The sequence below is a fragment of the Eretmochelys imbricata genome, chromosome 1, assembly GCF_965152235.1.
Source record: "Eretmochelys imbricata isolate rEreImb1 chromosome 1, rEreImb1.hap1, whole genome shotgun sequence".
NCBI lineage: Eukaryota > Metazoa > Chordata > Testudines > Cheloniidae > Eretmochelys > Eretmochelys imbricata.
In genome coordinates this window covers 100,462,099-100,482,623 of record NC_135572.1, presented here as the reverse complement: position 1 = coordinate 100,482,623, position 20,525 = coordinate 100,462,099, and the positions used below count along the sequence as shown (strand labels likewise).

Here is a 20,525-nt window from a genome sequence, read left to right as displayed (position 1 = left end):
TGAGAGTGATCAATTATAAGGTATTCACCTTAATTGATCACTCTCATTATAGTGTGTATTGGCAACACCTATTTTTTCATGTTCTGGGGGGGGGAGGGAGGGGTTGGGTTTTATATATCTTCCTACTGTATTTTCCACTGCATGCATCCGATGAGGTAGGTTTTAGCCCACGAAAGCTTATGCTCAAATAAATGTGTTAGTCTTTAAGGTGCCACAAGTACTCCTTGTTCTTTTTGCTGATACAGACTAACACGACTACCATTCTGAAACTTAATCTCCTTGTGCCTCACAGAGGATGACTGTCTGCATCACAGGAATGTAGTAAGGCTAAATTAATGGATGTTTGTAAGGTACTTATCATCTATTACTTTACTGTCTCAAAGCTGCAACTGAGATTAGGTCTTCATTGTGCCTGGGCACTGTGCATACACACAGTAAGACATTATCCCTGTTTTAAAGAATTTACAGTCTAAATAAGCAAGGCATAGAAAGGGTGGAAAAAAGGACACAGTATTATCTTCATTTTAAATATGGAGCTGAGACACAGAGATGATGTGACTTGCCCAAGGTCAAGCAGAAAGTTTGGAAAAGCTGAGAATTGAAGCCAGCTCTTCTGTGTCCCAGTGTAGTGCATTAACCACAAAACCATCCTTCTTTCCTGACATTATTTTGAAATCATCAAATGTCAAGTGCCAAATAAATACACAGCAGTATTATTATATTTAATATATAGAGCTTCCAATTTTCAATTTTAATCAATAACCACCAATAAAACCTCCCGATACAAAATAAATGAAATGGATGTTTATCCAGTAAACACTGGCGGGGTGGGGGAACCAGAGTTTCTTGAATCTAAAGGCTTGTCTACGTGGAGCAGTAATGCGGACTACAGGGATGTGATTTCTGAATCCCAGTAACGTGAATGTATTAACTCAATGATACTCAGACTGTGGCTCTTAAGCCGCAAGAGGCTCTTTAATGTGTCTCCTGTGGTTCTTTGCAGCACATGTTATTAAAACTCGGTGTGATGTAATTACTAATCAGTCTAAGTTATTACCCTATCAGTATGCTTTTACCATGTTATTAACCAATTGTAGTTGATAAAATAATACTTGGTCAGTCATTTTGCTGTGAAAATTATATAGATTTTTCTTGTCATACTATTTAAATATAAATATATAGCACTATAGTAAATGAAACAATGAACTCACACTACTGTGGCTCTTTTGGGTAATGTTGATTGCTAATTTGGCTCCTGAACCACTGAGGTCTGAGTATCACTGCATTGACTGGTCCATGCAGACCCTGCTGGTGTGCACTAAAGGTTCCCTAGTGCACTTTATCATAGTTTATTGCACCCAATGCAACATGCATGATTACCTGCCCTATGGGCAGGTGGCATATGTGTGCATTCAGTACAAGGAGCTCCTGGCCTTCAGAGACCGAGTACGGGCTTTTGAGACCAGGGTGGCTGAACTGGAGAAGCTAAGGGAGACAGAGGTACATAGATGAGACTTTCTGGGACACAGTAGGACGGTCCCATCCCCAGTCTGACAGCCTCTGTGCTGCTGAGGAGGATGAAAGCCTCAGGTGAGGAGAACACCCACCCGGAGCAGAGGGAAACGATCCCATAGTTGGGACCCTGCTTCCAGATGATGATGTGGTATCCTCTTGCACTGAGGATACCTCTCCGGGGGAGGGAACTTATTAGGAAGAGACAGGTAATAGTTATGGGCGATTCAGTCATTAGAAACATAGATAGCTGGGTTTACGATGACCAGGAGAACCGCATGGTGACTTGCCTGCCTGGTGCGGAGGTTGCAGATCTCTCCAGACATCTAGGTAGACTTATGTTTAGTGCAAGAGAGGAGCTGGTGGTCGTGGTACATGTAGGTACCAATGACATAGGGAAGAAGAGGAGAGAGGTCCTGGAGGTCAAATGTAGGCTGCTAGGTAAGAGATTGAAGTTCAGGACCTTCATGGTATCATTCCCTAAAATCCTTCCAGTTCCACTCACAGGGCCAGTTAGACAGGCTGAACTGCGGGGTCTCGTGTGGATGAGAGGATGGTATATGGGGGAGGGGTTTAGATTTATTAGAAATTGGGAAAGGGGGAGTCTATACAAGGTAATCGGCTGGTGGGCCATGAGAGATTTTGCTAATATTGACTGTCCACAGGCAAGGCCCCACACGGTTCACCGTTCCTGGCCAATGGGAGCTGTGGGAAGTGGCGGCCAGCACGACCCTGCAGCCCGCGGCGTCCCACAGCTCCCATTGGCCAGGAACGGCGAACTAAGGCCACTGGGAGCTGCGGGGGGCCATGCCTGCAGGTGGTCAATGTAAACACAATGTCTTGTGGCCCCCAACAGATTACCCTGATGCACCGCATGCCAAAGGTTGCCAACCCCTGCTCTAAGTCCTAGTAAGGAGGAGAATCGTCAGTTTTAATTGTCAGAATAAATAGTCAGTTTTCAGTATGGAAGATGAAATACAGGTGGTATCTGATGAGAAACAGTCAAATGAAAAAAAGTCTTATTCAATTACATCATGTAATGGGAAACAGCTAAAAAGTGACAAGCTTTTAAAGTGCTTATATACCAATGCTAGAAGTCTAAATAATAAGATGCGTGAACTAGAGTGCCTTGTATTAAATGAGGATACTGATATATTAGGCATCACAGAAACTTGGTGGAATGAGGATAATCAACGGGACACAAAAAGACCAGGGTACAAAATATATCAGAAGGACAGAACAGGTCGTGCTGGTGGGGGAATTGCACTATATATGAAAGAAATCATAGAATCAAATGAAGTAAAAATCTTAAATGAACCAAACTGTATCATAGAATCTCTTTGAATAGTAAGAATATAGCCGTAGGGATATATTACCGACCATCTTACCAGGATGGTGATAGTGACTGTGAAATGCTCAAGGAGATTAGAGACTATTAAAATAAAAAACTCAATAATAATGGGGGATTTCAACTACCCCAGATTGAGGTACATACCACCTCAGGACGGGATGCAGAGATAAAATTTCTTGACACCTTAAATGACTGCTTCTTGGAGCAGCTAGTTCTGGAACCCACAAGAGGAGAGGCAGTTCTTGATTTACTCCTAAGTAGAGCACAAGATCAGATCCAAGAGGTGAATATAGCTGAACCGCTTGGTAATAGTGACCATAATATAATTAAATTGAACATCCCTGTAGCAGGGAAAAGACACAGTGGCCCAACACTGTAGCATTTAATTTCAGAAAGGGGAACGACACAAAAATGAGGAGGTTAGTTAAACAGAAATTAAAAGGTACAGCACCAAAAGTAAAATCCTTGCAAAGCTGCATGGAAACTTTTTAAAGACACCATAATACAGGCTCAACTTAAATGTGTACCAAATTAAAAAACATAGTAACAGAACCAAAAAAGAGCCACCATAGCTAAACAACAAAGTAAAAGAAGCAGTGAGAGGCAAAAAGGCACCCTTTAAAAAGTGGAAGTTAAATCCTAGTGAGAAAAACAGAAAGGAGCACAAACTCTGGCAAATGAAGTATCAAAATATAGTTAGGAAGGCCAAAAAAGGATTTGAAGAACAGCTAGCCAAAGACTCAAAAAGTAATAGTAAAAAAATGTTTGTGTATCAGAAGCAGGAAGCCTGCTAAATAACCAGTGGGGCCACTGGACAGTTGAGATGCCAAAGGAGCACTCAAGGGTAAGACCATGGCGGAGAAACTAAATGAATTCTTTACATCGGTCTTCACGATTGAGGATGTGAGGGAGATTCCCAAACCTGAGCCATTCTTTTTAGGTGACAAATCTGCGGACCTGTTCCAGATTGAGGTGTCATTAGAGGAGGTTTTGAAACAAATTGATAAACTAAACAGTAATAAGGCACCAGGACCAGATGGTATTCACCCGAGAATTCTGAAGGAACTCCAATGTGAAATTGCAAGACTACTAACTAGTCTGTAACCTATCATTTAAATCAGTTTCTGTACCAAATGGCTCCAGTTAATGTGACGCCAAGTTTTAAAAAGGGCTCCAGAGGTGACTCCGGCAATTACAGGCCGGTAAGTCTGACTTCAGTACCAGGCAAGCTGGTTGAACTATAGTAAAGATCAAAATTGTCAGTTGCATAGATGAACATAATTTGTTGGGGAATAGTCAACATTGGAATTCTTTGAGGGGGTCAACAAGCATGTGGACAAGAGGGTGAATATAGTGTATTTAGATTTTCAAAAAGCCTTATAATTTCCCAGATCCTCCTTTTCCCCCTTTCTTTGAAGGGGAAAGTTCTTTTTCTAAGAACGTAGTTCTCCAAGTAGATTGTAGAGGAGTTTTGAAAATAATGTTAAATGGCTTGACTACAAGGAAGTAATATTACTACTCTATTTCTTTCTCTTAGAGTCTTCATGCTATGGAGAGCCATGTGATGATAGCTTTCCTGCCTACAATTCTAAACCAATTGTTTAGAGTTCTCACTAGAACTACTCAAGAAGAAGTTACAGTCAATGTGACAAGGTAAAGAATTTAAGTGGTCCAGTGTGTTTAAATGATTAATGGTTTGTGCCCATGTGAGATTTCTCCATGTGGTAGTAAGTTGCAGAAATGAACTGATCTGTAATCAAAGTAAACATTTTTGTTACAGCAGAACATAATGTTTATTGTTCATTTCTATCTTTTTTTTAGGGTTATTATCCATATTGTTGCACAGTGCCACGAAGAAGGATTGGATATCTACTTGAGGTCATATGTCAAGGTATACAAAATAAAGCAATTTGTTTGCTTCTTTAAAACTAATCACATTAAAAATAGTTGCATTTATTTAAATTCCACATGTTACATTCTGTTTCCTTTTTCCGGCAAGTATGCTTATAAAGCTGAGCCTTATATTGCTTCTGATTATAAGACTGTACATGAAGAACTGACCAAATCCATGACAACAATTCTTAAACCATCTGCTGACTTTCTTACAAGCAACAAGCTGCTTAAGGTATTTGTCAAAAAACTTTTCCTTTTTCCTTCTTGTTTCTAATGAAGTAGAGCCTAATCCTCAGAACTGAACTGTTAAGAAACAATATGTCATCTCTTTCCTAGCAGATGTTGTAAATAGTTAATTGCATCCAGGTTGTCATTGGCTGCAAAAAGACTAATTTAGTTTTGGAAATTTTAGACTAGTTTTGCAGTTTTATATAACGCAATAATTTCGTTTTCTTTTCAGTATTCGTGGTTTTTCTTTGAAGTTCTGATAAAATCAATGGCTCAGCATTTGATAGAAAACACTAAAATAAAGGTATGTAGACTTATATTTAGATCATTAAGAGCCTTTTATAGCACAGCCTCCCCCTTCATCAGTTTTTATTACATGTTTTTGCTGTATATAAGAACACTAACTAGAGTTAAATTAAATGACTTAAAACTTTGTTAACCCAGAGTTAAGGTTTCCTGGCAATAGTTTGTGCACTTCCAGAACACTGAGTTCAACAAAACTCAAACTTGTTAAAACCAGGAAATAGTGTTAAAGGTACACATCTGTGCAACCTTAACTCTGCCTCCCTGAAGCAGGTAAGAGCCACTGATGATTATTTGCATATACTCCAGCTGTATTCACTGTGATAGGTGTAGCTGTAGTGAATGGTAGAGAAATAAGATAGAGCAGCTTGGAAGAGTTGTAATTGTGATACGAGACAAATGAGGGGACCGTGTCTCTCTGGGGATGTGTGTGAGGCCCTCTCCCGACCCCTGTGTGTGTGTGTGTGTGATCAAAGGAAAGGTGCATGCTACTGTGAGAGATCTAGTATGCTTCCTTTCAGCATTGCATTGTGTAGAAATCAGGTGGGAGATTAAATTCAGACCACACTAATGAGGTATAAGTGAAAGTATAGTCTTAGATGTCATTGTGTACATAAGGGTAAAGGTGTTGTAAAAGGGATTGAAGGGACTTGTAAAATTTAGCAGATGTGTTCTTTCTGTGGAGTAGGCTTAACTGTAGAAGTGTAAATGCCTCTTGTTCTTGTACAGGGCAAAGGCAGAGAGTGTGTGTGTGTGTGTAATAGGTGTATTGGGACATCACTCAAAGAGGGCAGAGTTAGCGTTCTGTGGATACATACCTTAACTCTATATTTCCTAGTTTTCACAAGTTTGAGTTTTTCTGAACTCTGTGTTCTGGAAGGGCACAAGCTATTGCCAGGCAAACTTAACTATGGATTAACTAAGTTTTTTTACCATTTAATTTTCTGGTTTTGAGAAAACAAAAAGAGAAAAATGTTGTTGGTAGTTTTTAATTGTCCTATAGATGTGCACTTCAGACACTCTTATGAGCAAATAATGTTAATAATACCTAGTTCTTACAAAGTGATTTTCATCAGTAGATCTCAAGGAGAGAAACGTCATTATTCCCTTTGTACACATGGAGATAGTGAGGCACAAAGAGCTGAAGTGACTTGGCCAAAGTCCTCTAGCAGGCTAGTGGCAGAGCTGGGAACAGAACCCAGGTTTTCTAAGTCCCAGTCCACTGTCCTACCTGCTAGGTCACACATTTGCTGTATGAGTCCCAAGTACACTTTGTTGCAGTAGAATGGGGATAGTATATGTATGAGTCCTCATACTGCTGTATGAGTCCTCTCCCCTGTACACTTTGTTTCAGTAGAATGGGGATAATGGATGTGCTTTGAAATGTTTGAAGTGTGTAGTTGCTAATAAGCTGCTGAGAGAAATCTTAGACATGGTCTGGGTTCCGAGAGCGTGACAGTTGTGTTACATGGTGGTTACAGTAAATTTAAGCTTGTGATTGGTGACTGTTATGCCTCCCTCCCTCCCCCACTATTCCCCACAACATGTACTCTCCCAGCCAGACAGCTCACCCTCCCCTTCCAGTCCAATTAAGCAATTTATATTTTATAAGCCAGATGCACAACGCACTTGTGCACGCATGCACACATACAAAATACATACAAAAAGGTAGAATCTGTGAACTTTGAAGAAAAGCTTTTGTTTTGGAAGGAAGGCATGGGGGCGGTATCTCAGGTACCTCTTACTCAAATTACGCTAAATTTTAATAACTTAACCATACCCCATGGCCCCATAGTGACACAGTAACTATCAAGACAATCCAGGTACGCATTTGGATGGTAGAACACTTAGAAAAATCGTTCTTTAAACAGAAAACATTTTCTCAGTCTTAACTTCAACAGAGCTCTGCTATACTATTTATGAAATTAATCATCATCAAATGCTTAGCTACATGGGGGTCTGCAGCAAAAGGTAATCCCTGCAAGTAGAGGAGATTTTGAGAGGTGTGAATGTGATGGTCTCAGCTGAATGAGAACACCCTATGAAGATTAATACATCTCAGAACAATAGCTCTGAGATGTGTCAGCTCCTCTATTCATATCAGTAGTTGTTCCCCTTCCCTGTCCGGTGCTGGATAGTCTGTGAGATCCATCAAGCATGTCCATTCTCAACTCCTTACCCCCGTGTCAGAAACATGTTTTTGGCTCATGATCCCAGGATGCATATTCTCATCTCTCCACCCAGTGGGAAGGGCTTTTCCAGATCCTGGTTCACATGAGGGACAGGGAAAGGGCAAGCACCCCCAAGTCCCAGCTCACATGGTAGAATAGGGAGAGGGACTCAGGTAACCCCAGAAGGGCAAGGGACACCACAGAACCTTTCACACAAGAGGGAGATAGGGGTATTACGGGGGGTCAGACCACAGTAGATGGGCAGCACCCCACCTCCCAACAAAATTCTGGGACACAGGAGGGGACAATGTGGGGATGACAGGAGCCCCTGCTCCTATTCACCTCCTGTCACTCACCACCATGTCCCCTTTCCCAGTATCCATCCTCTCCTCCTGCTTCACCAAGCTCCCACCCATTGCCATCACCTGACCCCCTCCCTACTCATAATCACCCCTCCCCTTGCTGCACCCCAAACCCTTCTCCCCCTATTGTCACCTATTGTTCCACCGTTAATCACCCTCTCATCCCAGTGAGAATGTACATATATAAATTATTTTGTTTTTAAAATAGTTTCATTGGCTACTGAATATTCTGCTGTACTCAGATTATATTTCCCCCAAAGAGGAAACACCCTTTGACAGAAGCAGATTTGAGCAGCATGTCTCCTTTTTTAAACTTCAGATTTCTGCCTCGCCTGGATGTTGCTCAGGTTCAATGACTGTAACATTCCCCCTTGAGCTATTCAGGTCCTGAGAGTCAGAGCTAGCTTTCAACCCCATTAACCGCTATCTCTGCACATGCACCGTGTAATCCATTTAGCATGTGAGCCTTAAAACTGCTCAGTGCCCGCCTAACAGGAAAACCAAACTCCTTGGCTAATAACATTGTAATTTGATTTCCTCCATAGGCTAGTAGGTGGCATGCACTCTGTTGGGTACCTCTCGAGCATTTGAGACTCTGATGCAATGATCTGAGCCATAGTTTGACCTCTTATCTGTGCACAAAAAAAGTTGCAAAAATATTTCAACCTTTAGAAAAGCTGTTTTTGTCCAGGGGCTGCATCTTGGAAATCTCTTGATCAAATGGCTCCACATTTGGTTCAGTAACTGAACCCCACACCGTCATGCGGCACACCAAATTTGAAGGCAATCCAAGTAACCATGTGGATTATATAGCACTTTAAAACAGTCAAGCTTTACACAGAAAGCTGGTCTTGTCCTTAACTGTGGCAGAGCTGGCACTCCGCCACAGTAAGAAAAAATGTAGAAGTGGGTACGTGAGAGAAATGTTTTACTTTTGCTCGTTGCTTTGTTGTAAGAAAACTCTGAGAAAAAGAGAAACAAACCATAAGAAAAGAGGGAAAGATGACACATAGCAGAACATAGCACATCAGACAGAAAAGTACCATACAGAGCCAGAAAATTATCATAGCAATTATATCAGTCTAAACAGTCTTTTGGCGACTAGACTCACCTATACACATCACCATTCCTTATTATATTGTTGCATGTGTGTATTCTTCTTTGAGTGATTGCTCATGTGTATTCCACAACAGGTGTGCGTGCTCGCCATGTGCACTGGTGCTGGAAGTTTTTCCCCTAGCAGTACCTGTAGGGGGAAGTGCCTTCCTGGCGCGGTATAAGGGGAGCTGCGCGCCTCCCACACCCTCAGTTCCTTCTTGCCGCCAGTGAAGGTGCATCAGAACTGCTCTGCTCCAGCTTTGTTGTAGCTCGTCCCCAGAACTGTTAGTTCATTCAGTGTTGGTACCTGTAGCTAGTTAGCTGTTTAGTTAGTCAGTGAGCCCAGGCCGGGGCATGCCCCGCTCCCCGGGGTTTAAGTCATGTGGCTCTTCTAGGCATTCTGTGCCAAGAAGTGACCTGCACACAGACTGTTTGCACTGTTCGGGAGAAACCCGTATCAGCGAAAGGTGCAAGATTTGCAAGTCGTTTAAGCCTCGGACCAAAAGAGAAAGGGACATCAGGCTCCAGGCCATCCTGATGGAGTCGGTGCTGATCCTGACTTTGTCTCACCACTCCAAACCAGTACCTGGCACTGCGGCGTCGGTACGCGGCGACTCTCCAGTGCCATCGACCAGTCAGCACTGCTCCCCGTCCACGGGTTACACCAAGAGGGCCAGGAAGACTCCCTCTTCTCAGCGGCACCGAGGGAAGTCTGGGACAGAGGATAGGCCGATGTCGGGCAGTCCTCGATCCCCACTGGGCCCCAGGCCTCCGACTCATGTTGAGCGGAGTAGCCCAGCCCCTTCGGAACAGGCCTCTCTGGATGTCCGGATGCCATCTACGCCTGAAGCCCTCCAGCCGGCCCAGGATGTAACATCCATGCCGGTGCCTGGAGCGCTGCCAACGTCAGCCCCACACTCCGGAGGCAAGCCGCTGTTGGGATCGCCGCAGTTGCCTCCAGCCCGGTCTCGGTCGAGGGAACGTTCCCGATACCGTTCACCACTCAGCGACCGCTCAGGGCAGAGTCCATGTGCATCGCCCTCGACAGCGACCAGACTGTCTGGCTGGGTTCTGTCAGGCCAGGACTCTCGGCACCGCTCGTCCTCAAGGACCGAATATCGACGGGACCATTGCGGGCGTCTCCAACGGTCCTTGTCTCGGAGAGGGTACTGCAGTCGGTCACAGCACGGTCGTCAACGCCATTCCCGCTCGGACTCCTGCTCCAAGTCTCCACCAAGGCACCGCAGCCCCAGGCATCGATCGCCGTCGCAGGTCCGCCCGTCGAGGACATTTGCAGAGCAGCTGTTACTGTCTGTACCGGTCCTCCTTGTCAAGATCGCCGTCGTAGATCCCGGCACTGCCACTCCTCCCAGTCCAGAGATAGCAGCAGATCTTATGCCAACCCGGTCTCCGTTCGTAGCTGTTCTTCAATGGGCCAGGCCAGCCAACCCGAACAGCTGGCCCCACCAGTGCCACAGCAGGTACAGTGGCACTGAGCATCGTGGCCAGTCCAATGGTACCAGTGGGCGCCGTGGCCTCTGGCGCAGCCCGCGGTGGGAGCTTGCTCGGTGGCCGGGGCGTCGGAAGCACCATCAGCCTCCCTCTCCAGACCCCCGAGAAAGGAGTCGGTGGGACGTACATCCTCAGCACCGTGCCCAGAGTCAGACCAGGTGGTGGACCCTCCGGTGCTGGCCGACACCCAGAGCACTGTACCGGCCTCCTCGCCCCGCCCGCAGGAGGACTTCAGGGCCCACCAACAACTCTTAAAGAGGGTGGCAGCAAGCCTCCACCTCCAAGCAGAGGAGATGGAGGAACCCTCAGACTTCCTGTTTAACGTATTGTCCTCATCGGCACCGGGTATGGTAGCCCTGCCTCTCCATGTAGGGGTGGCTTAGATTTCAAATGCCCTGTGGCAAACACCACCCTCGTTGGCCCCCATCTCTAAAAAGGCGGAACACAAGTACTTTGTACTCACTGAAGGGCATGAGTACCTGTAGACCCACCTGGCGCCCAACTCCCTGGTGGTCGAGTTGGTCAACTACAGGGAACAGCAAGGTCAACCAGCCCCAACCCCAAAGAACAAAGACTCTTGGAGACTGGACTCTTTCAGAAGGAAAATTTATTCGTCTTCGAGCTTCCAATTACGAGTGGCAAACCATCAGGCTTTTCTGGGCCGGTATGAATTCAGTCTGTGGGGCTCCCTGCCCAAGTTTGAGGACTCCCTCCAGGAGTGCAATAGGAAGGAGTTCAGGGCGCTAGTGGAGGAAGGGGTAGCAGCCGCTAGGGCGTCCCTGCAGGCAGCCTCAGATGCTGTGGCCATGGCCACACGATCAGTGGCCTCCGCAGTGTCCATGAGACGGGCGTCATGGCTCCTGCTCTCTGGGCTGTCCAGCGGGGCGTAGTTTTCCATGCAGGATCTCCGGTTTGACGGGAAGGCTATGTTTGCGGAGGAAACGGATACAAGGCTGCATGGCATGAAAGACTCCTGCACAACTCTCCAGACTCTGGGCCTCTGTCCCGGCTCCGGCAAAACCTAAGTTCAAGCTGCAGCAGACTCCTGCCCAGGCTGCCCTCCCGAAGTATGAGGCCGTCCATAAGAAGCAGCGAGACTATAAGAGATGCCCTCAGAGGCAGTCTCGGCCTACCCTGCAGCCTGGGTCCTCCAAGGGCAAGCAGGCGGAGAAAAGCCATTTTTGACGGGACGCTTGGGGGCACACTGCCAGTCTTCACCAGGGATCCGCCCCCAATAAAGCTCCCCTTCTCCAACCGGTTGTGTGCTTTCCTCCCAGAATGGTCACGGTGAACCTTGGACCGATGGGTCCTCAACACCATCTCCCGGAGTTACATCCTCCAGTTTACTTCCTCCCCACCCAACCACCCCCGTCCCTATTGGGGGACCCCTCACATGAAATGCTGCTTGAGCAGAAGGTGGGGTGGCTCCTAGGACTAGGAACGATAGAGGTGGTGCCTGAGGAGTTCATAGGCAAGGGGTATTACACCTTTTATTGCCTTATCCCGAAGGCCAAAGCGGGGCTCAGGTCCATCCGGGACCTGCGAGGTCTGAACCGGTACATGGTGAAACTCAAGTTCCGCATGGTCTCCCTGGCCTCCATCATCTCCCCCCTAGATCCAGGGGACTGGTACGCTGCCCTTGATCTACAGGACGTGTACTTCCACATCCTCGTATTCGAGGGGCACAGGAGCTTCCTCCATTTTGTGGTGGGACAGAATCATTACCAATTCACGGTCCTCCCGTTTGGTCTGTCCACTGCCTCCAGGATGTTTACAAAATGCATGTCGGTGATAGCAGCCTACCTCAGATGACAGGGGGGTCCAGATATTTCCCTGTCTGGACGATTGGCTTGTCAAGGGCACCTCCCGGTTGCAGGTGAGGGATCACGTGGCACTCCTCCTGTCCACGTGCACCGCCTTGGGCCTGTTGGTAAAGAACACCAAGTCCACATTCGTCCCGGTCCAACGCATAGAGTTTATCGGGGCACTCCTGGATGCAGTGTCGGCCAGCACCTCTCTCCTCCCAGACAGAGTCGAGACTCTGAAAGGTCTCATCGACTCAGTCATAAGGTTCCCGGTGACAACAGCCAAGGTTTGCCTGCAACTCTTGGGCCACATGTTGGCTTGCACATATGTGGTCCGTTACGCCAGACTCAGGATGAGGCCCTCCAGCTCTGGTTGGCCTCAAAGTTCTCCCAGGCCACGGACAGGATGGACAAGGTCCTCACCATGCTGGACTCTGTGATCACCTCCCTTCGGTGGTGGTCCGCCCCAAACAACATGCCTCCTTTTTTAGGGACAGGGCCCCATCATTGGAGCTGGTGTCCGATGCGTCGGACCTGGGTTGGGGGCTCCATGTGGGGAACTTTCAGACCCAAGGCCTGTGGTCGGCTCAAGACTTGAACCTACATATAAACGTCAGGGAGCTGAGGGTGGTGCGTCTGGCATGCCTGGCCTTCCACTCTCACCTGGAAGGCAAGGTAGTCAGGGTCCTCACGGACAACATGGCCTCGATGTTCTATATCAACAGGTAAGGCGGGGCCCGATCCTTTGCCCTCTGCCACAAAGCCCTCAGGTTGTGGGACTTCTTTATAGCCCACGACATCCACCTGAAGGCCTTCCACCTTCTGGGCACCCGGAACGAGAGGTTGGATCGCTTGAGCAGGGACTTTTCCTCGCAACACGAGTGGTCCCTCCACCCGGAAGTGGCCCACCGGCTCTTCCGAAGGTGGGGAACTCCCCAGGTGGACCTATTCGCGAATCGACAGAAGTGGTGATGCCCCTGGTTCTGCTCCGGGGGGGGGCTTAGGGAGGGGCCCTATCTCTGATGCCTTTTTCCTGTCCTGGTCAGGCCGGCTTTTCTACACCTTTCCCCCGTTCCCTCTAATCAGCAGGGTCCTGGACAGATTTGAAGACAGATAGGGCCCGGATCCTCCTGATTGCCCCGGCTTGGCCCAGGCAGCGTTGGTACGGGGCCATCATGGGCCTGGCGGTAGCTCCACCATGGCTGTTGCCCCTCCGCCCAGACCTGCTCTCTCAGGACCAGGGCCGCCTCCTCCATCCCAACCTAGTGGCGCTTCACCTCACGGTATGGCTGCTCAGTGGTTAGGCGGAGAGGAAAGGACGTGCTCAGAACAGGTTCAGCACGTCCTCCTCAAAAGTCGACGGCCCTCCACTTGCTGTGCTTATTTGGTGAAATGGTCCCGGTTCTCTAGATGGGCGGCGGATCAGGTCTCCCCGGTGGCGGCCCTGATCCAGCTTATCCTTGATTACCTCTTCCACCTGAGGGCCCAGGGCCTGGCGCCCTCGTCAGTCAAGGTGCACCTGGCAGCCATATTGGCCTTCCATCCTCCGGTGCAAGGGCACTTGGTATTTTCCCATGCTATGACTGGCTGGTTCCTTAAGGGGTTGGACCATCTTTTTCTGTATTCTAGACCCCCGGTCCTGCAGTGGGACCTAAACCTGGTGTTGGCTCATCTCATGGGGTTCCCGTTTGAACCACTGGCCACGTGCTCCTGGTCTCACCTCTCGTGGAAGGTGGCTTTCCTGGTTGCAATCACGTTGGCCATGGCGGCTCGGAGCTCAGGGCCCTGACCTCCGAGCCTCCATACACGGTCTTTCATAAGGACACGGTCCAGCTCCGCCCACACCACACATTCGTCCTGAAGGTGGTCTCCGCCTACCACATGGGTCAGGACATTTTTCTCCCGGTCCTCTTCCCAAAGCCTCACGCGTCCAGTGAGGAGCACCATCTCCACATGCTCAGTGTGCGGCGGACTCTGGCTTTCTACCTTGAGCGGACCAAACCGTTCAGAAAGTCCTTGCAACTGTTCGTCGCCTCGGCTGAGCATGCGAGGGGCCAGCCGATTTCCACTCAGCAGCTTTCCAATTGGATCACTTCATGATTCCACTCCTGCTATGAGCTGACAGGTGTCCTCCATGCCTTCATGGCCCACGTCCCCATCCAGGACATATGTAGGGCCGCCACGTGGTCTTCGGTTCACATGTTCACCTTGCACTATGCGATTGTCCGCCAAACCAGGGATTATGCTGGGTTCGGCAGGGCTCTCCTCCTTCCTGGGAACTCGTGAACTCCTACCCACCTCCAACCGATATAGCTTGGAATCACCTATTGTGGAATACACATGAGCAATCACTCGAAGAAGAAAAGACAGTTACCTTTTCCATAACTGGTGTTCTTCGAGATGTGTTACTCATGTCTATTCCACATCCCACCCTCCTTCCCCTCTGTCAGAGTTGTCTGGCAAGAAGGAACTGAGGGTGGGGGAAGCGCGGAGCTCCCCTTATACTGCGCCAGGCAGGCGTCACTCCAGGGGTTGCAGAGGGCACTCCCCCCATGGGTACTGGTAGGGGAAAAACTTCTGGCACTGGTGCACGTGGCGAGCACGCACACCTGTTGTGGAATAGACATGAAGAACACATCTCGAAGAACACCAGTTATGGAAAAGGTAACTGTCTTTTATGACAGAGACCAGAGGCAAAACAGGCAGGATCAGGATCTTGTTATGCAAAAAACACAGTCTGTCCCCTGAAGAGCCCAACTAGTTATGTTTTTAAAGGACTCAGAGAGAGAGAAAAGAACAATGCAAACAGGTGTGGTTTTTTTGCGGGGGGCAGGTCTGGCCTTTTCCCTCTCTCTTACATGCTATACACAGTTGCAATATCATTAAATTCACTGTACCAATTTTCTGTCCTGGAAGCTGTAGGTGTTTTAGCACCAGACATTTTGCTACCAGTGAGGCTTGTAAGAAGCCATGGTTTTGTGATTCATTGGGATCTGTTGGTTGGTGTGCCCAATACAAACAATTCTGGGTAAAACAAATAAGCTGTGTCTACAGTAGCACTTTTGTCAGTAAAAACACACTCCTGACCGACATAAATTTCACTGATAGAAGTGACGGTGTGGACAGCATTATGTCAAACGTTGTTTCTTATGCTCTCCTGCTGACATAGATGCTGCTGCTCATTGGGGAGTGGTTTAATTATGCCAGCATGGGAGACCTTGCAGCAGTGCAGCTGCAGCGGTACAGCTGTGCCACTGTAAGGTCTTTAGTATAGACATATCCTATTTGAGATGTACTTTGAGATATACATTTTATACTTGTCTAATTTTGTTTCTCTGTTGTATGATAAGTAAGATCCTTAAATGCTAGTTCCATTTGTTTTAAGTGCCTCTGGACTTTTTTTTTTTTTTTTTTTTTTAACTGTGGCTTTCTTTGATTCAGTTCTGGCATATTGCCTAATTTTTTTTTTGTTTTAACAAACATAGATTACATTATGAAATTGGTAAAAATTGATTGATTTGTAGTATTCCCAAAATAGATATGTTTGAAAGTCAGCTTTTTACAGCTATTCCTCATATGTCTTTAAAGTGTTATTGTGGGTAAGAATAGAACACCCTTTTCTGTTACATTATTGGTTTGCCTCCAAATGCTGGGGTTGAATTATCCAAGCATATTGAAACTTCCTCTAGCAAGGGACAAAATGTTAGTTTTACTGCTAAATAAAACCAGACTCTTTTGATACCCCCCAATAATTGGTGATGTTTTCTGTGTACATCTATAACCTATGGAACCTAAGCAGCAACAGAGGGAATGGTATGGAAGGGAATGGCTTGCTTTTCTTTATGGATCCACATTGGGTGCCTTATGTACTATGACTAGGACAGTGTCCATGGGAGACCTGTCTCAAGAGAAAACCATGTAATACATTGTGTCCTCGGGTATTACTCCTAGGGGGATTCTATGCTGATGTGGGGGCGCAAAATTCATATGGCCCTCATTTTCCTGTGCCCCCTCCACACAGAAAAATGTAAAAAAAAATTGGTTGGGGGACACACGCCTCTGCCCAGGCAGCGGGTCTGTTTCAACATGCCTGGAGCAACCTCAGAGACGGGGAAGGGGGACTGGGCGTTTGTGCGTGCCAGTGACTGTACTCCTGGGGGGATTCTGCAGGACTGCTCGCCTGCAGCAGAAAACACCCCCTCCCCCCCCCCGATTTCTTGCTTTTCCCTGCAGAAAACAGCAGGGAAGCCTCGGGGTGGGGGGGGGACCATGAGTGCAGTTTTGGGAGGGATTGCTCCCCAAACAAAGGCGAGGCATGGAGGGGGCACACAGGGTTATGTGCCACTGCCCCCTCCCTCCTCATTTCTACAAATGCAGAGCTGCCCAACTCGGAGGCTGCCTCTCATCTTGTGCTCTGCTGCCTCTCATCTTGGGCTCTACTGACTCTGCAGCTGAACGCAGCTTCCTGGGTCCTCTTGCCAGTGGTGCTGCCCTTCTGTGTTCTGGGAGCCTTCCTATTTTCTGTGGAACAGTGACTTCCTGCGGTGGGGCTGGGTAAGCGGGGGTGGGGGAAATGCGGGAAGGGGGGTGACTAAGCCCCTCCACACTTGGATCCTGCTGGGCTGAGCCTGCGTACCACACCTGGTGCACCTGGCAGAGAGGGATAGGGCCCCGGGGTGTTTCCGGGGCAGGCCCAGCCCTTGCACTGTGTCAGGGTCAGGTGCAGCCTCACTGCCAAGTCCCTGTACTAGGGGAAGTGGGGGCTTCAGGATGATCTCCCACCTCAGTGCAGCCAGTGGCCTGTGCTCTCCACTGCCATGCTGCAGCCACATTTATTTATTGACAAATAAAATATGCAGAATTTTGCAGAATTTTAAAATATTGTGTGCAGAATTTTTAATTTTTGGCACAATTCCCTCAGGGTAAGGTATATATACCCCATGCTGGCCCAACAACCAGGGGGTTAATGCAGGTACTGCTGGCCAGTTGTTGATTGTCAGCCTCACAGCAGCTGGGAGAATAAAAGAGCTGGGAAGCAGGGGTGCTGCCAGAGCAGCAAGCAGGCTGGATAAGGGAACTCCTGCCAGCCACTCAGAGACCACAGCTTGAGAAGGGATGGCTGGACCAACAGGCTGAAAAGCCTACGGAAACCAGAGTAGGTAGGAAGTTGCTCAGGGCACGGCTGGAGTTGTTGAGTCCTGATTCTGCCTCTCTAGTTTAAGGGCTCTGAGCTGGAGCCCACTGGAATGGGCAGGTCTGGGTTCCCCCACAAACAACCTGAGAAACTTAAGAATGGAGGAGGATTTTCAGACCCCCTGGGCACGAGGAACTGACTGACAGCCCTGCCAGACTGAGTGAACTCTGGTGCAATGCTCTGCCTAGCCAGAGGAGGGGCTGTTGCACCAACATACCAGCCCACACATTGTAATAGAAAACTGGAATCTGTTTGTTTGTCAGAAGATATGCTCTCTTTACAGACAATCAAATTTTCCTCTCCTGTCTTCCTGAAGAAATATGTGAATTTGAAGGGTCCAGGTGTTTTAAAGTAATAAGCATCAACAAAAAGGGGAAAGGAACTGACTACTTAAGGCATGATGAAAACATACTTTTAAAATTAGAGGGACATCAGGAAAGTTGCCTAGTTGTTCATATTTCAGATATTGTCCTGGTTACTTTTGACTTAATTCTTCAGGAAATGAAGATCAATCATATCTAAGGGTATGTCCACACTTAAACTGCTTCAGGGGCACAGTTGCAGTGCTGCTACTGCACTGTTGTAGCACTTCAGTGTAGACGCTACCTATGCTGACAGGAACAGTTCTGCCATCAGTGTATGTAATCCACCTCTCTGAAAGGCGGTAACGAGATCAACCGAAAAATTCTTTTGTTGACCTACCGCTGTCTACACCAGGGGTTAGGTTGGTATAGCTACATCAGTCGAGTGTGGATTTTTCACGCCCCTGAGAAATGTAGCAAAACCCACATAAGTTCCCAGTGTAGACCAGCCGTAAGTGTTTTAGGTCTCCATTTTCCCATTTAAAGCCTATATCTGACCCTAGAAATTGCAAGAATTTCTGTCTTGGTCTAGTTTGAACTCTTATCTGGATATTCACCTTTACCAAGAAGTTAATTTTATAACTTGGGGATTGAGGCTGTGGTCAGATATAAAGGAGAAAAGCATTACAGATTTTATGTTCTGACACTGAAGGTCTTACCCGGTCAACGTGTAAATACAGTAAAAATAATACAATCAATATCCTTTAAAGTGCATAACACCATATTCTTCTTCGTGTGATTGTACATGTCCATTCCAATGTATGTGTTTGCTTGCTCTGAGCATAGCTACTTGAAATTTTTCCCTCAGTGGTGTCCATCGGGTCAGCTCTGCACCCTCTGGTGTTGCACGCTCGTAGCACCGGTATAGAGGGCCTCACTGACCCCACACTCCCTCAGTTCCTTCTTACCGCCCTTGACTGTCCCTGGAACTACTCTTTCCTTGCTTTGCAAGTACTTCTCTCAGTGGACTTTATTTCTCTATTATTGTATGTAGTTGGTTTACATAGTTAAGTTTTATTAGTAGTTAGAGTTAGTTTCTTCTCCTCCCCCAGTGCTGGGGCATGCTTTGGTCACTGGGTTTCAGGCCTTGCGCCTCCTTGTAACAAGGCTATGCCTCTGAACGACCCCCATTCCAGCTGCTATAAGTGCCTGGGGGAAGCTCACATTCAGGAATGCTGCAAGATCTTCAGGGACTTCAAGCCCCGGACCAAAAAAGATTGGGACACTAGGCTGAAGTCCATCTTCATGGAGGCAGCACTAAGACCACCCTCAGAGACGGAACATTCAGATTTGACACTTATTCCCCCTTATTTGCAGACCATTTGTCCCACTTCTGTCAGGCATGGGCTAAGGATGTAAATAACTTTTAAAAACAGTAAACCTTTAAACTATTAATATTTACCAGCTAAACATTTAACTGTTAGGCTCCACTGCCACCCTGGACGATCGGGGTCCTGGACAGTAATTAGCTGCTGCCCAAGTACAGTACATGTAACTTGATAATATTATTATACAAACACTTTGTGTATGTAATGTATAAATTACAGAAAACAAAAGTATAATGATGGTATATGGTTATATTAAAGTAGCTAGTGATAAGGCCAATGATAGAGGAAGACAGAAGTTAAGATTTAGCATCAATGATTTAGATAATGGCATAGAGAGTAAACTTATAAAGTTTGCAGATGATACCAAGCTGTGGGGGGAGGAAATTGAAGTGCTTTGGAGGATAGGATTCAAATTCAAAATGATCTGGAGAAATGGTCTGAAGTAAATAGGATGAAATTCAAGAAGGACAAATGCAAAATACTCCACTTCGAAGGAACAATCAGTTGCACACATACAAAATGGGAAATGACTGCCTAAGAGGGAGTACTGCAGAAAGGGAGTCATAGTGGATCAAAAGCTGAATAAGTCAACAGTGTAACACGGGGTCATACTGGATTACAAGCTAAATATAAGTCAACAGTGTAACACTGCTGCAAAAAAAGCAAACATAATTCTGGGATGCAGGCCTGCTGACAGCAATTCCGGGCCCCAGGGCAGAACAGTCCACCTGACATTTGGTCTGTGCTGTGTCTGCGCTGGCTAGTGCCCAGCGAGCTGCTGGCTGTGCTTCCACATGCCCACCTGGTAGGGTTGCCAACTGTCTAATCACGCAAACCCAAAGACCCTTGCCCCGCCCTTTCCCATAGACCATGCCTCTGTCCCTCCCCTTCTCCGAGGCCCTGCCCCTGCTCACTCTATCTCCACTCCGTCCGTCTCTCTCTCACCCTCACTCACTTTCACCAGGCTGGGGCAGGGGGTTGGAGTGTGGGAGGGGGTGCAGGCTCTGTGCAGGAGGGGGTGCGCGGTCTGGGAGGTAGTTTGAGAGTGGGTGGGGGGTTGGAATCTGGGAGGGAGTTTGGGAGCGGGTGCAAGGTCGGGCTCTGGGAGGGAGTTTGGATGCGGGAAGGGGAGAGGGGCAGGTTCTGGGAGGGAGTTTGGGTGTGGGAGGGAGCTTGGGTGCGGGAGGGGGTAAGGGGTGCAGGCTTTAGGAGGGAGCTTAGGTGCATGGTGCAGGCTCTAGGCTGGGGCAGGGGTGCAGTAGGGATCAGGGGGTCAGGGTTTACCTCGGGCAGTTTCTGAAAACAACTGGCACACTCCTCTGGCAGCAGATCCTAGGCGGGGGGCCCAAGGGGTCTCCGTGTGCTACTGCCAACAGGCAAAAAGAAAAGGAGTACTTGTGGCACCT

At 47.6% G+C, this 20,525-nt stretch overlaps 1 protein-coding gene across 8 annotated transcripts in view; it reads left to right on the top strand.

Annotated features, from left to right (window-relative positions):
• DOCK9 (dedicator of cytokinesis 9) overlaps positions 1 to 20,525 on the top strand; it is a 335,650-nt gene that overhangs the window by 191,019 nt on the left and 124,106 nt on the right. For all 8 annotated transcript variants that reach the window (XM_077812928.1, XM_077812891.1, XM_077812874.1 and 5 more), the window contains exons 24-27: positions 4,401 to 4,516; positions 4,685 to 4,754; positions 4,863 to 4,988; positions 5,217 to 5,288. In XM_077812928.1, the coding sequence (XP_077669054.1) occupies positions 4,401 to 4,516; positions 4,685 to 4,754; positions 4,863 to 4,988; positions 5,217 to 5,288 (384 nt within the window). The remainder of the gene's footprint in view (positions 1 to 4,400; positions 4,517 to 4,684; positions 4,755 to 4,862; positions 4,989 to 5,216; positions 5,289 to 20,525) is intronic.